The sequence below is a fragment of the Xenopus laevis genome, chromosome 3L (assembly GCF_017654675.1).
Source record: "Xenopus laevis strain J_2021 chromosome 3L, Xenopus_laevis_v10.1, whole genome shotgun sequence".
Classification (NCBI taxonomy): Eukaryota; Metazoa; Chordata; class Amphibia; order Anura; family Pipidae; genus Xenopus; species Xenopus laevis.
The window spans coordinates 57,790,623-57,805,864 of NC_054375.1; the positions used below are offsets into that span (position 1 = coordinate 57,790,623).

The window sequence follows — 15,242 nt, forward strand, 5'->3', positions numbered from 1 at the left end:
ACTAATTTTCACACTAAACTATTTGTGCAATGTATAGTATAACACACTTTTAATGAAATGTCGGCCATAGATACCTTACCTGCTGGTAGAATATTTTCAGAAAGGTGGCAACCTTAATGCATGTTTGGGAGGAAACAAGTGTAGAAAAACATTCACACTCTATCCATTGAGTACCCTCGCTCGAACTACAAGGTAGAAACATTAACCAATGCACTACAAGTAGCCATAAACCAGCCAATAAAAGCTGCTGATATAGCCCCCCCAGATGAAGTTTGACAGCTTATTAGCCTGTGATTCAGACCCTCAGGAGAGCCTACCTAATATCTAGCCAAAAATCATCCAGATAACTATCAGCCAGGTGTAAAAAGCCCATCAAGCGAGGGCTGCATTGGTTATGTTGAAGTTGTCCTCACCCAGTGGGTCCTTGTAGGCATCCTTGTAGGCATGCAGTATGATCCAGTCATTGGTTTCCAAGACATATAGTGACTTCAACAAAAGAGCTGATCTTTAAGCCATTTTTTTAAACTTGAATAGCTTGAACCCTGAGACATCATCTAAGACCTTTAGAGGTCTCATAGAAGTCAATGACAGAGGTCCCTCGAACCATTTGAAGATGTTTGTAGAGTTTTTTATAGTGGGTTTCACTTGAAAACAATCAATTTGAGCCTTTTATTTGCTGAAAACTCAATCTATTTGGGGATTTGATTTGAGTTTTTTACATTTAAGCCTTTTCTTGAATAATTAGAAACCATTCAAGTTGTGAGTTCTAAAAAAGCTCACAAAGCTTCAAAATTCAACCTTTGATAAACAACCCTCTGAGTGTACAGCCAGCTTTAACTTTCATTTGTAGCTAGACTGCTACAAATGTTGAAAGAAAAACCATACTACAATCCTCCAGAAAATCTCTGTTCTAAATTATTGTAAAATGCTACGTAACTGGCTGGTGCTATATAAATAACTGATGATGATAAAGCTACACCATTGAACAATTTTGTATTGAGGGTTATGCTTCTTCTTTTTCCTGAACATGTCATGTTGTTGCACGTCATATCATATAATAACCAAATAGATTCTGCGTGAGGAGGTAATTCAAAATTCCACCCAAAACAGTCTGACAATGGCTAGTGTAAAGGAATCCTGAATCATGGCAGATGTGTAGGCTGTATTCTCCTGTGAGCAAGAAATATGACATAAACTGAAGGCAGACATTCCAGTGCAGCTTGTTTGTCTTGTTTGCAAATAAGTTTTTTGGGTTAAAACCAACATTTTTAAAGGAAAAGGTAAAAAGGTCACCAGATTAAGTGACTGCTCCCAGATTGGCCAGATTATCTCAAATCACCTACAGAAAAATAAAAGTACAGAAGGCAAAATAAAAAGTATCAATAAGGCTTTAAACTTTAGTTGTTCAGTTATGATTGCACGAGAAAAAAAAAAAACTATACAGGTATGGGACCTGTTATCCAAAATGATGCGGACCTGGGGTTGTCCGGATAATGGATCTTTCCATAATTTGGATCTTCATACCTTAAATCTACTAGAAAATCATGTAAACATTAAATAAACCCAGCCGGTTCTGCTTCCAGCAAGGATTAATTATATCTTTGTTTGGATCAAGTACAAGGTACTGTTTTATTATTAGAGAGAAAAAGGAAATTATTTTTAAAAATTTGGACTATTTGATTATAATGGAGCCTATGGGAGAAGGCTTTTCCGTAATTCTAAAATTTCTGGATAACGAGTTTATGGATAACAGATACCATACCTGCATTTCAATTAATTTCAAGATAAACCTCTACTGCTTAACTATTAAACAGGTTTTTTACACCACGGAGTTACCTTTACATGTAAAGATTTAAGGCATGAAGGGCAGCATTCCTTAACAGTGAATAGACACAACTGATTGACTGAGGGTGCTGAAAGTTCAAGTACATAACCAGCAAAAGCACAGAAAGCATACAATGAAAATAAGACCTTAAAGGAGAAGCAAACCCTAAAGTTCACGGCCATGTTCAGCTGCTTTTGGAATCTTCAGGTCTTCTCCCAGCGCTTCGGCAATTTCTGTGAGTTTCGCATATGCCCAGTTGTCACCAAATGGAAAATTGTTCCAACTGTGCATGCGCCGATACAGCACTTACTTTCCGAAGATTACCGAAGAGAAGAAGATGGTGCCCATGAACTCCGCTGGACAGAATCTGCACCATATTATGCAGCCTCTATGGAGTGATCCAAACTTGTACTTGAGGGTAACATAACTGCATTAATCTATCATAAAATCTATAGCATTGGCTATTAAATAGTATGAGATCCTTTATCCAGAAACCCATTATGTGATCACTCTGAATAACAGGAAAGCCATCTCCCATAGAGATCATTATAAGCAAATACAGTGAAAGCTCTATTTTATGTAACCTGATTTTAAGTTCCCCTCATCTTACACTTTCATTTTTTGAGGTCTAAAAAATGTAAAATGGGGTTCTGCTGAAATTAAAATTTTGAGAAATGATTTTCTTTTTTTCTGTAACAATAAAACAGTAGCTTGTACTTCATGGTAACCAAGCTGAATGAATCCATACTGATGGCAAAGCAAACCTACAAGTCACAAGCATTTGCTGCTATACCTGTAATATATATTAGATTATGTGATTGAGAGTGTGTGTGCATAACTGGGATATCTCAGTATAAGAATTTTTAAGTCACTAAAATACACAGAAATTGAGAAGAACTGAACCCACTAGAACAATGCAAACTATTTCACATGTTTTAACATGATGTTGCCAATCAACAACTGTCTCAGGTCAAAAGCAGTTACAACAAGGAAAGCTGTTGATTGTGGATAGAGCATACTGAAATTTAGCATATCTGCGTCTCATGTTACTTCAATAAGCCATAAACATTTTATCCACAAAATGAATACCTAATCTATAAAAACACAAGACACTAGGATCATTGATCTTGCAGTGACTGCTTTACGACCGGTTATAAAGATAGCTAGAAAAGATGTCATAAAAAAAAAGATACATTTACAGGACTAATTAACAGGACGCTTCTCGGTGCAAGCAAATTGCTGTAAGTTTTCAAGCACAAAATAAGTCAGTTTATTCCACTCTGTATCTGAAAACAATATGTGATTATGAATTCTTTATCGGTTAATACAAAAAAAAGTGCAATTTTTTCGTTATCCGGAAACCCATTATCCAGAAAGCACAGAAGTACGGAAAGACCGTCTCCCATAGACTTAATTTTATCCAAATAATAACGATTTTTAAAAATGATTTCCATTTTCTCTGTAATTATATAAAAGAACCTTGTACTTGATCCAAACTAAGATACGGTGAATCCTTATTGGAAGCAGAATTGGCCTATTGGGTTTATTTAAATGTTTTACTGATTTTCTAGCAGACTTAAGGTATGCAGATCCAAATCACAGAAAGATCCGTTGTCCAGAAAGCCACAGATCCCAAGCATTCTGGATAACAAATCCCATACCTGTATGGTACTTTTCCATTTTTTAAGGATATTACTGTGACAGCAGTTCATGCTGCAGGGAAGCACTTACTTCCCCATTGAATGCTACTGCAAAATGTTCCATGTGTATGTTTAACACACTCGGTCCAAGCAGTACTTAAAGGGCTGAACTGTAGTTTCTGATGATTCCTGAGGTGCTCCCTAACCAAAAGTCAACGTCTGTTGCGACTACAACAATAGCATGTTTGGCAGTGAAGAAATTAAGTCATACTCATTAAATATCTGTCGGCTGGTATGGTAGAAGGCGATGGGCAGGATGGCTAAGTGCCAGATAGTCAATAATAAAGGAATGTGGATGGGAGACTTATTACATTCTAGAATGCCCCCCTGCTGTTAGGGAAAATTAGTACATTCCAGATTGCTGTACCCATAGCAGTTTGGGGTAGTGGAAAAATACCTTTATCTGTTTTGACCTCTAAGGGAAGATTGGGGGAGAGGGGAGGCAGAAAAAAACCCAGCTGCCATTAGTTTAAAGCATAAAATATAAAGTTCACTAAAGGCATCTTTCAATAAGGTTACTTATATAGGTACTAAGGGGCTTAGCAATATACAAGTTTTAATGTGTGTACAATCAGTATGAAGCCTCTCTGCTGCATGAATCCAGCTGCAAAGCACCAATTTTCATAAAAAACTGAATTTAACCTACTTGAAACAGTCTGTTAAAATTCACCAAGAAGGTAAAGTGGACCTAAATGCAAGAACTACAGAACATCTCCGAAGTGGGATGCTTTCCTTCTGCCAATGTCGCTGTATAAAACCAGTCCAATAAAACATATTTCTAGGTGTCTAACAAAGATCATGTGAGGCCTATACATGGATTATCCAAACGAATGAAATTTCGGTGAAAAGAAAGAAATGATGCGTCTATTCCAGGGAATTATTTCAATGTGAAGCTAGAATGTTTGCTAGGCACTTACATTAGCAATTATCGCCTCTTTGGGTTCAAACAAAGTCTGCAAGATCTGCAGGATATTAATTCTCACAATGCAACTGTGGAATTTCAATGATGCACTGTCAATGGGGTGTCTGTATCTGTGCAATATAATTTTTCTGAAAAGCCAGAATGTTCTTCAACACTGAACAATTGTGGAGGAGTAACAATATAATACAGATTCAATGGGAGGGAAGGCCCTTAAAAAAAAAAAAAGAGAGCAAAGAGAGAGAGGGAGGGAGAGAGGGAGAGAGAGAGAGAGAGAGAGAGAGAGGGAGAGGGAGAGGGAGAGGGAGAGGGAGAGGGAGAGGGAGAGGGAGAGGGAGAGGGAGAGGAGAGGGAGAGGGAGAGGGAGAGGGAGAGGGAGAGGGAGAGGGAGAGGGAGAGGGAGAGGGAGAGAGAGAGAGAGAGAGAGAGAGGGAGGAGGGAGAGAGAGAGAGAGAGAGAGAGAGAGAGAGAGAGAGAGAGAGAGAGAGAGAGAGAGAGAGAGAGAGAGAGAGAGAGAGAGAGAGAGAGAGAGAGAGAGAGAGAGAGAGACAGTTCATATGACAAGGGACAAAAAAAATATATACTTTGAGGTACCAGCCACACAGCTTCTGAATATTCATTTATTATCTCCTATTACCCTTGCCTGTTACAGTTAAGGGGACAATACCAATGTTTTCTCTAATTTGTTCTTGGCTGTGAGCTAAAAAAATATTTTGTGCACACATTTTAAACTTGTGTGCACATTTTAAAAACTGTTTGCAGGTCAGAATAGATGCCAAGTTTTGTTTTCATGCAAATGTCTTTGTGTGCACCACAATTTGGTCTCAACATTTGTGTGCATGAGCATAAGGCTCACAATTTAGAGGGAACATTGGACAATACACCTGCTTCCAAAGTGAGCCACACATAGGGCTTGTGCTGAAAATGAAAGTTACCAATGGGTAACAAAGTAAGAAAACAACCTGTAGCTATTACAATGTATGTCATTCCCGACACTTTATAGAATGAATATTACTGCACTATAACAGTCTGGTGATATTGATTTGGTTAACAACTATGTTGGGGATGAGTGTGTGTGATAGCTCTTCTCACTGGGGATTAGTTTAATTGGATTAGGATATATCCAATTAGCAACTTTGAAAATATCCATATTTAACCCTGTTAGCTATATATTTGGTATAAATTGCAATATGTTAAATTCATGCCACAGTTATCTATACATACACAAGAAAATATGTTAAACTATGCATCAAGCAGATTGCCCAGGTCATTTGGCAATGTGCCCAAATCTAAAGAAATTTAGGAAAACTTTGTGGCATCATCGCCAATACCAAATATCAAGGTTGGTGGGTAAAGATGCAACCTGGAATGATCAGGAAGGTGACAAGTACAAACAAGCCCAAAGAAATTTTATTCTGGCTAAAAACAAAAATGTTTAGCTCACTCAAACAGCATTTTCACTCCTGCTCTATGACCAAAAATCATTCATTCTAATTGCTGAGCTCAGTATGTGACAAATTAATCCCGTCAAACAGTCAGACAATGAGAACATTGTGCAATAATTGGTGTGTAACCTTGATGGAGAAGCACCTAAAAAACTATTGGCACTGTGCACCAATAATGACAACAAGGGTGCAGAAAATGCTACTTAGTAATGTCACTTGATTCATGTGACCCAGTGAAGCTTTCATCTTAAGGCCCCCATAGACGCAAAGATTTTTCCAACCAATCCGTCAAATTATCTTGAGGTTAGTGGGAATCGACACGGGTCAGAAAATTGATCGGCCAGGTTAGAAAATTTTCATTGGTCACAGCGAAATCTATCTATTGTCCAATTGTTTGCTCGGCCAAGCAAGCAGCTACCCTCAGTTTTCCTGGCTTCAACTAGACAACATCACTTGAAATGGTCTTTTTCTTGATGGACAAATCGAACTATCATTTCAAGATAAGCTTGGTCTAACGATAACGAAAATAACTTTTAAAAATGTCAATTTAATCAATGGCCAGCTTTAGAAGAACGAATACTCGTCTACAAAATATGAAGATATTAGAAATCACCTCAGAGTCCCAGGCCATGTATAAAAGCACAGGGCCTTGAGCCTTATTTAAACCTCAACACCTAACAGCCTCATTAGCAGGCACTCACTACCACAAACAAAATATTAAGACTGGTGGTTTTAATGCAAGGCCAAAAACAAACCCACATTTCACTAGTATAGATCTGCATTACCTCCATTGAAATTCGCCTGTGTATTCGATTTCTGAGGCATACTCCAGTTGGTGACTGAACTTCATCTGATGACGTCCCAGATGCTTGGTCACTTTCACCATCTGATCCCATCTTTAGGTTTTCATGTACTATATCTGAAAAACAAAATGATGTTAAGAAGTAATGCTAAATATCAAAAACTGTTTCAAAGGGTGGATTAAAAAAAAACTTATGATGATAGTGAAGGTGTTTCTGTTACGGTTTCCCTAGTATTCTCACCAATGATGGCATAAACCCTTTCCTTTAAGACTATAGCTCTAATAAACAGGACCCTATCTGACTGCTCTATAGGTCAATATATCAATGAAATCTGAATTTGAAAATATGAAAGTCGGCAAACCAGACTATACAGGAAGAACTTAGAAAGTGTATAGACAAGTTAGGTTTGCAGACACAATGACTTTGAAAGAGAGCCGTTGACCTGCAAGCTTGGTATATATGAGCTGGATATGAATGGTAGATGTCGTCCAACGATTAACCTAATTAACCTAACCTAATTATATACCTCTATAATACACGCCATGAATATCCTGTAAATTAGTTATAAATGGTCATCAGTTATAAACGGTGAGTTCTGATGTCATTTCTGTCACATGACTCACTGAAACTTGTGTATTATAATAAATAAAGTACCCCCTTTTGCAAAATATGAGGTTATTATAAGTTACCTCGGAGTTCCATGACCTGTATAAAAACACTCGGCCTTCGGCCTCGTGTTTTTATATGGTCATGAAACTCCTTGGTAACTTATAATATCCTTATAATTTACAAGAGGGGGTACTTTATTCACTATATAAAATATGAGCATGATGCAAAGATTTAATTTTTAAAGCAACACAAAATCCTGTTTAATAAATTCCCACTGACATAAACCAAATCTAAACGCTGGAAAGCAAAGCAAAGGCCATGGGAGGTTAATATAAAATATCCCTTTCACTGACAAGATAAACTTAAACTGGTAGAACAAATAAATTACATTGTTTATTAGGTGGTGGTATTTTCCATTCCATCATATAATATGCCAACTGTAAGGCATTACAAAAGATGTGATGACAAATTCAAGTTCCATATTTCAGAGAGAGCCTGTGCCATGTTTCTCCGAGAGGCATTCTGTTTGTATAAGAAGCTATTTAAATCATCCAGCAGCACAAATGATTCTTTTGTAAGTAATAGCATTCCATTTTGTCGCAATTACAGTACAGAATCTGTGCAGTGGTTTATAGAATGATTGCTGTTGTGTGCTGCATAGATTCTGCTTGTGTTTGCAGAAGCATTTTCATAAAGCTACTAAATTGGCTCAAGCGGAAAAAAAACCAAAATACAAGTGCCACTTGTTTTATGAGTATAATTCAGTAATAAAATAGCTTGTCTAAAGCACAGCCCTTACTGTCAATTTATTGCAGACACCATGCTCCAATAAGAAGGAATTCCACAAGAACAAAGCTTATGAAGCAAAGGGAACTATTTTGTCAGTATAAAACGGGCATAAATGTATCACTTCTTTATTACAGGGGCTATAAAAGTCTCACGTAGGGCCACTTCCCACTTGTCTCCAGCTGAAAAGTTCTGTCCAAAGTGACTATTATGACATACTAACTAATCTAAACCACTATGTGCCCAATTGGCCTTCCAGGAAAACCCAAATGAAATGTAGAAGACCAAAGCTGTTTTCTCTTTTAATAATTTGGATCCCCAGCACACAGTGCTGTCCTTAACAATGCTGGGAATTTATATATAATACATCTACAGATAATACAGAACATGCATTAACAAACATATCCCCGTCATTACAGAAAGACAAAAATAATTTATTAAGAACAATTACATTTAAAGACCAATTGCTCTCTTGGGTGAGGTTATGGTTATGACATTTATAATATGCGTATGTAAAGTTAACTATTCTACAATTTATTAAAAAGGAATCTATTTGATGGTGAGCGTAGAAAATGTTTTTCTGCCCTTCATTCAGAGTCAAGTTCAAACATAATAAACTCTAGAGCAGTGAGTAGTTCTTAACTCTTTTTTTTTTTTTCCTTTACCCGGGACACTAGGGGGGTTATTTATTAAAGGTCAAGTTTGTGAGGTTTTTTCCATCCCGAATAAACTGAATGTAAAAAATTTGATTGAATGCAATCGGGGAAAAAACTTGAATACCTTGAATTGTTTTGTGAAAATACCCTTGAGGAACTCAAATTTTTGGAGAAAAAACAACTCAACATTTAATAAATAACCCCTTAGGTCATAGTCAACACCTTAGCATCAGCCACATCCCACCAAAATAAGACTGCTGTTTCTTAAAGGAATTGTTCAGTATAAAAAAAAAAAAACTGGGTAAATGGATAGGCTTTGCAAAGTAAAAAATGTTTCTAATGTAGTTGGTTAGCCAAATATATAATGTATATAAAGGCTGGAGTGACTGGATGTGTAACATAACTGAGCAAAACACTACTTTCTGCTTTGCAGCTCTCTTGGTTTCCACTGACTGGTTACCCTGGTGACTTAAGGGGGGGGCACATGGGTCATAACTGTTGCTTTTGAATCTGAGTTGAATGCTGAGGATCAATTGTAAACTCACTGAACAGTTATGTCCCATGTGGTCCCCCTTCAAACCGCTGACTAACTCAGAGTTAGAGAGCTGCAAAGCAGGAAGTTGGATTCTGGTTATTATTGGACATCCAGTCACTCCAGCCTTTATACAGTAGATTTTTGGGTAACTAACTATATTAGAAACATTTTTTATTTTGCACAGCCTATTTATCCAATTTTTATTTTTACACTGAACTGTTCCTTTAACATTTATTTTCAATGGACTTAAATGTGATCTAATTGTGGGCTAAATCCAATAATTGGTTACACTGCCAAAAATCTAATCTTTATGGCCAGTGTTATCATACAGCACACATTCAATTATAAGTTGCAGGTGATTTACAGGTAGAGCACGCCTTGAAGTATCAGCCAATCCTCTGGCCTCTGCACCAAAAGGCTTGCAGACACCCAGAGTGGATTCCGGTTCAGACACACAGGGGCTCATTTATCAACACTGGGCAAATTTGCCCATGGGCAGTAACCCATCGCAACCAATCAGTGAATAGCTTTTTAAAGTCAGCTGTGAGTACAAGAATTAATGTAGCAATTTGATTGGTTGGCATGGGTTACTACCCATGGGCAAATTTGCCCAGTGTTGATAAATGACCCCCACAGAGTGTATTCGGTCTGCAGACACCCAGAGTGGATTTGGGTGCAGACTCCCAGAGTGGATATGCATTTGCAAATCAGTTGTTTCTTGGCCTGCGTACAATCAGCCCGCATATAATATTTTGTACTTGTATTTTTGCCCTATAGCCTGTTACATAATTACAACAAATCTCTGCGTTTAAAGCTGGCTGTAGCTTTGCAGGTAATTCACGTTCATCTTCACACCCAGGTTATGTAACTAGCAAAACAATGCATGCTCTGCCAGAACCAAACTTTATTCCGCCCATTATTTTACTTTTGCCAAGAATTCACTTATAGCATTCAAGAAGTAATTAAATAAGAGCAAACCAAAAACACCTCTCTTTCCCAAAACTTCTTTCAAACTAAGGGCCAAATGTAACATATATCAAAGTGAAGAATCAAAAAGGGGTTCCCAGCTCTTTGCTATGTCTCACATACAAAAACACTTTCTTTACATAACTTAATTGTGTTTGGTATGGTTATTGCTCAGGTATAAATTTGCCCTGTGTTGGTACATGCCAGTACATTTTCGACAGTAATATACACAAACACTGGTAAAGTGAATGAGTGAGTACAAGTAGCTTAACATAAAACTCTGTGTACTGGTATTATAAGGATATATCATAAGTACAAAATTTGAAGTGAAATAGTAAAACAATCCATATCTAGAATGAATCACTTCATTCTTTGTTTACATCTAAGTGAAGCTTTCCTGCTGACAACTGCCATTTCACGAGACATGAAGAGCAGCAGGTTACTGCAAACTCTAATAAGCATTCCTTTCTTTATCTGGTGGCCAAGTCTGAGCAACAGAATGTACAGAACAATTGCCAGCGCTAACAAATATATGTGAAGTCAACTCTGACACAAGATCATCGGTTATATGTAATAGTAACACTGTTGGGGCACTGGCACATCGTCTTAGCTGCTAAATGATAACATTTTAATAGCCCATCATCATAAACTGACAATATACTTGTGACAACAAGGATAGTTGTCTATATGTAACTTCTATATCTAATTTACTTTATGAAAGGGGAACTATCATGAAAATTAAATATAAGCTTCAGCATACTGAAATAAGAAGTTTTCTAAATAAAATCAGTTAAATATTCTGTACGGTTTCTGAAACAATCAAGTGTAGCTTCACTATATCTCTATCAGCATCTGTTTCTCTTCATTTTTTCTTCATGCAGCAGTTGGGAGATATTGACAGTTAGATCCAATATATCTTATAGAGGGGCTACTTTTGCCTAGAAGATGTATTAGAGCTCACTCTATTGACATCACCATACACAATGTCTCTCTACATGCAGAAATTGTGCAAAAGGCAGTTATTAGGTTAGATTTGTTTGTAATTGGATCAGTTATTCGAGTGAGCTCTAATATATCTGCTATGAAAGGAGCCCCCCCTATAAGATATATTGGATCTAACTGTCAATGAATATCTGACATCCAACTGCTGCATGAAGACAGAATGAAGAGAAACAGATGCTGAGAGGAATAGTGAAGATAAACTTGATTATTTAAGAAATTATGCAAAATATGTAATTGATTATATTTAGAAAGTTTCTTATTTCAATATGAAGCTCATATTAAATGTTAATTTTTGCGATAGTTCCCCTTTAATGTAAAAAGAAATTAAAAAAAATACCCAAATTGTCTAGCGCATAGCAACCTTTACATGAATGCTTGGAGATTGGGATCTCTATTGCAGGGATGTCTGGCCAAGAGATCTAGCAGCCCAAAGTGTAGGTAAAGCAATATCAAAACATGGCACTGTATAGTTCATTGAGACTGGGGTATGTTCCCCATACTCGTGCATGTACATTCTGAGGCAATCTCATGCAACAGTATGGTGTGCACAAAGTTTACATTTTCTGACCCAAGCAGAAAAAACCAGAGGGAATATTGCTGGGGGAACACTGTGGTCTGCATAGAGTTGTTTTACATAAGAGATAGTGCAGCAGCTGTGTGCAGTTTGCTATGGCTTTAACACCCTCACACAAATAATTTTGCTAAGGGGTATACCACAGATTTGTGGGCCCTGTAACTTAAAAGGGTGCGTCTTCCTTTAAACAAACTTTTAGTATGATATAGAGAGTGCTATTCTTAGACAATTTGCAACTGGTCTTTATTTTGTATTTGCGGGTTTTGAATTATTTAGCTTTTTGTTCAGCAGCTCTCCAGTTTGGAATTTCAGCAGTTATTTGGTTGCTAGGGTGCAATTTGCCTTAGCAAAGTGACCCCCATTTGAAAATGCCAGTCACTGAGCACCAACAAATTAAAAGCCTGGTGCTCAGTGACTGGCAACCTCCCATACAACAAAATTTCTGGGCCACAGCAAAAGTACAACTGGGAGATCCATTAAAAGGTGCAGGAAAACTGCTTGCAAGGGATCTCCCTGCTGCACTTGCCCTGAGTATGTCAGTGATTTTGTTACCCATCTGAAAGCGGGAAAGAGACAGAAGAGGAAAACAAATAATTGAAACACTATAAAAAAAAAATCAATGAAATCTAATTGAAAGGTTGCTATGAACTGGCACAAGACATTTATCCTGGAGTATACACTTTATCCACGGTTTCTGCTTTTGCATAAATGGAGCAGTTGGTGGAGTAATTTAGTTATTTCAGGTACAGTACAGAATCTGGTGTACAGAACATGTGGCTGTTTCAATGATGGTCCAGTTTGGCCAGCAGTCCATAAACTCCGAATAGCAGAACTGTTAATGATGTCCTCCACCGGACACCAAAATCAGGAACACAACTGGAGTCTTTAAATTAATAAGATCTAAACCATGCTACATACATCTATGTTTATTCTGTAAACTATTCTATACAGTAGGGAACTCCATTTGCAGTACTACGAATTGCAAAACTAGCAGGATTGTACATAGATTGTGCCACTTGAAGGGCTAGTCACACAAGAAACTGAAAATATGTTTAAATATTTTACAAATAGCATTTTATCAATAGAAATACCGTTGATCACACTCTGAGAACAGAACAATTAATAGAGATAGCTAAAGCCTGCCATACTCTTAGAAATTTTTTAAAATCTGAATAAATTACTACTAAAAAAAATAAAAATGAAATGCTATAATATTTATAATACATTCATATATTTTAAAACCATAGCTACTGTACATTATTAAGCATTTTATTAAGCATTTAAAATGTTTTTTAAATGCACATGGTATAGGTACAGTAGCTATGGTTTTAAAAGACAGCAGTCATCGTCTAACTATTCAAGCAGCAACAAATGAAGCATGATGTGCTCCTCCACCTGTTCAGATTGTAATAAAGTTTACCTAGTCTGCTCCCATTCCTTGGCATGGCCATGAACGAACCGAGGCTTCCACCTATTACACTATGGGGTCTTCTCAGAGGAGGCTTCTTGAACGATCCTGTATATTGATGGAGGAAGGAGTGCATACTGTGAGACGTTGGAGGCCTGCCATTCTTCACAATAGGCTCTATAGATCCCAAAGGCCAACAGTTTCATCCCATTAGAAAAGGAAAGATTGTGACAGAGAGGTGAAGATCAAGGGGAAAAAAGACAAAAGAAGTGAATTACTAGACAGCCACACAGGTAATACCAAAAACACTAATCATCAGTATCTTTAGCAGAGAAAATTCATGATGAGAGCCACAGAATGACTATTACAGATACAGGACAGTACTGATTAAATGGCAACAGTCTACTAGACTAACATCAGATGTGGCTCTCCTGCTGCTTCTAACGGCAGGAGAATTAAATTTTAATGAATCCATGAGAAAAACAGATGAATTTATTACAATTTTTCAGTTTCCAAGAATCTGTGATGTAAAAGTAATAATCGGCATTAGTCTAGTAGAGTAAGAGAAAGAAATCATCTAAAGCAAAAATTATGGAAAATTCTGAAAATAAAGAGCGACGGATATAAGGGAAACACTGGAGGCACAAGTGAAACAAAAAAAAAAAAATAGTATGGCTCATTGTCTCCTGTGTTATACCATCCTGTATTGAAGTTTGCTTTTTATTGGGTTTTGATATTATGGCATACAACACAAGTGCAGTTTTTTTGTATAAAGAATTTAAAAACAATATCATAACGGAGAGGTATTTGTGTGTTCTAAATGTGAAATTTACATTTTCAGTTCCTTTAGAAAGGTTCCTAATATAGGCAGTAGGCATGTGGGATTTTTTAAAAAAAAACTAAGATGTACACTAACACAACAAGATAATCTAATACTTCATAATGCTCAGAAACCCAGGTATATTATCTAATTTAAATGGACACCATTACAAATACCTTGAAAGAGGCCCTCCACAGACTTCTTCAGGTCTAATTCAGACCTGTAGGTATATTTGGCGAAAGAGCACTCAACAGACCTGGTGCTGTCATGTACCTACCCAGAACTTACTGTTATGAAAACATCTAAAACAACTACTGCTACTGAAAATATTATTCTTTTGCATGTTTGTCACACTTAAATGTTTCTGCTCATCAAAAACCGTTAACTATTAGTCAAAGATAACATAATTGAACACAAAATGCAGTTTTTAAATGAAGGTTTATGTTATTAAGGGAGAAAAAAAACTCCAAATCTACATGGGCCTGTGTGAAAAAGTGATTGCCCCCCTTGTTAAAAAATAACTTAACTGTGGTTTATCACACCTGAGTTCAATTTCAAAGGTTATAAAGCCATTTCTAAAGCTTTGGGACTCCAGCGAACCACAGTGAGAGCCATTATCCACAAATTGCAAAAACATGGAACAGTGTTGAACCTTCCCAGGAGTGGCCGGCCCACCAAAATTACCCCAAGAGCGCAGAGACAACTCATCCGAGAGGCCACAAAAGACCCCAGGACAACATCTAAAGAACTGCAGGCCTCACTTGCCTCAATTAAGGTCAGTGTTCACGACTCCACCATAAGAAAGAGACGGCCTGCATGGCAGATTTCCAAGGCGCAAACCACTTTTAAGCAAAAAGAACATTAAGGCTCGTCTCAATTTTGCTAAAAAACATCTCAATGATTGGCAAGACTTTTGGGAAAATACCTTGTGGACCGACGAGACAAAAGTTGAACTTTTTGGAAGGTGCGCGTCCCGTTACATCTGGCGTAAAAGTAACACAGCATTTCAGAAAAAGAACATCATACCAACAGTAAAATATGGTGGTGGTAGTGTGATGGTCTGGGGTTGTTTTGCTGCTTCAGGACCTGGAAGACTTGCTGTGATAGATGGAACCATGAATTCTACTGTCTACCAAAAAATCCTGAAGGAGAATGTCCGGCCATCTGTTCTTGCGATCTTGGGTGCTGCAGCAG

At 37.3% G+C, this 15,242-nt stretch overlaps 1 protein-coding gene across 5 annotated transcripts in view; it reads right to left on the reverse strand.

Moving 5' to 3' along the window:
• The window catches only part of cdk17.L (cyclin-dependent kinase 17 L homeolog), a 99,107-nt gene that overhangs the window by 20,246 nt on the left and 63,619 nt on the right, over positions 1–15,242 (reverse strand). For 3 of the 5 annotated variants that reach the window (XM_018252351.2, XM_018252352.2, XM_018252350.2), the window contains 2 exons: positions 13,241–13,405; positions 6,675–6,808 (listed from right to left, as the gene is read on the reverse strand). In XM_018252351.2, coding sequence (XP_018107840.1) covers positions 6,675–6,808; positions 13,241–13,405 — 299 coding nt within the window. The remainder of the gene's footprint in view (positions 1–6,674; positions 6,809–13,240; positions 13,406–15,242) is intronic. The other 2 variants (XM_018252353.2, XM_018252355.2) reach the window with 2 other exon arrangements.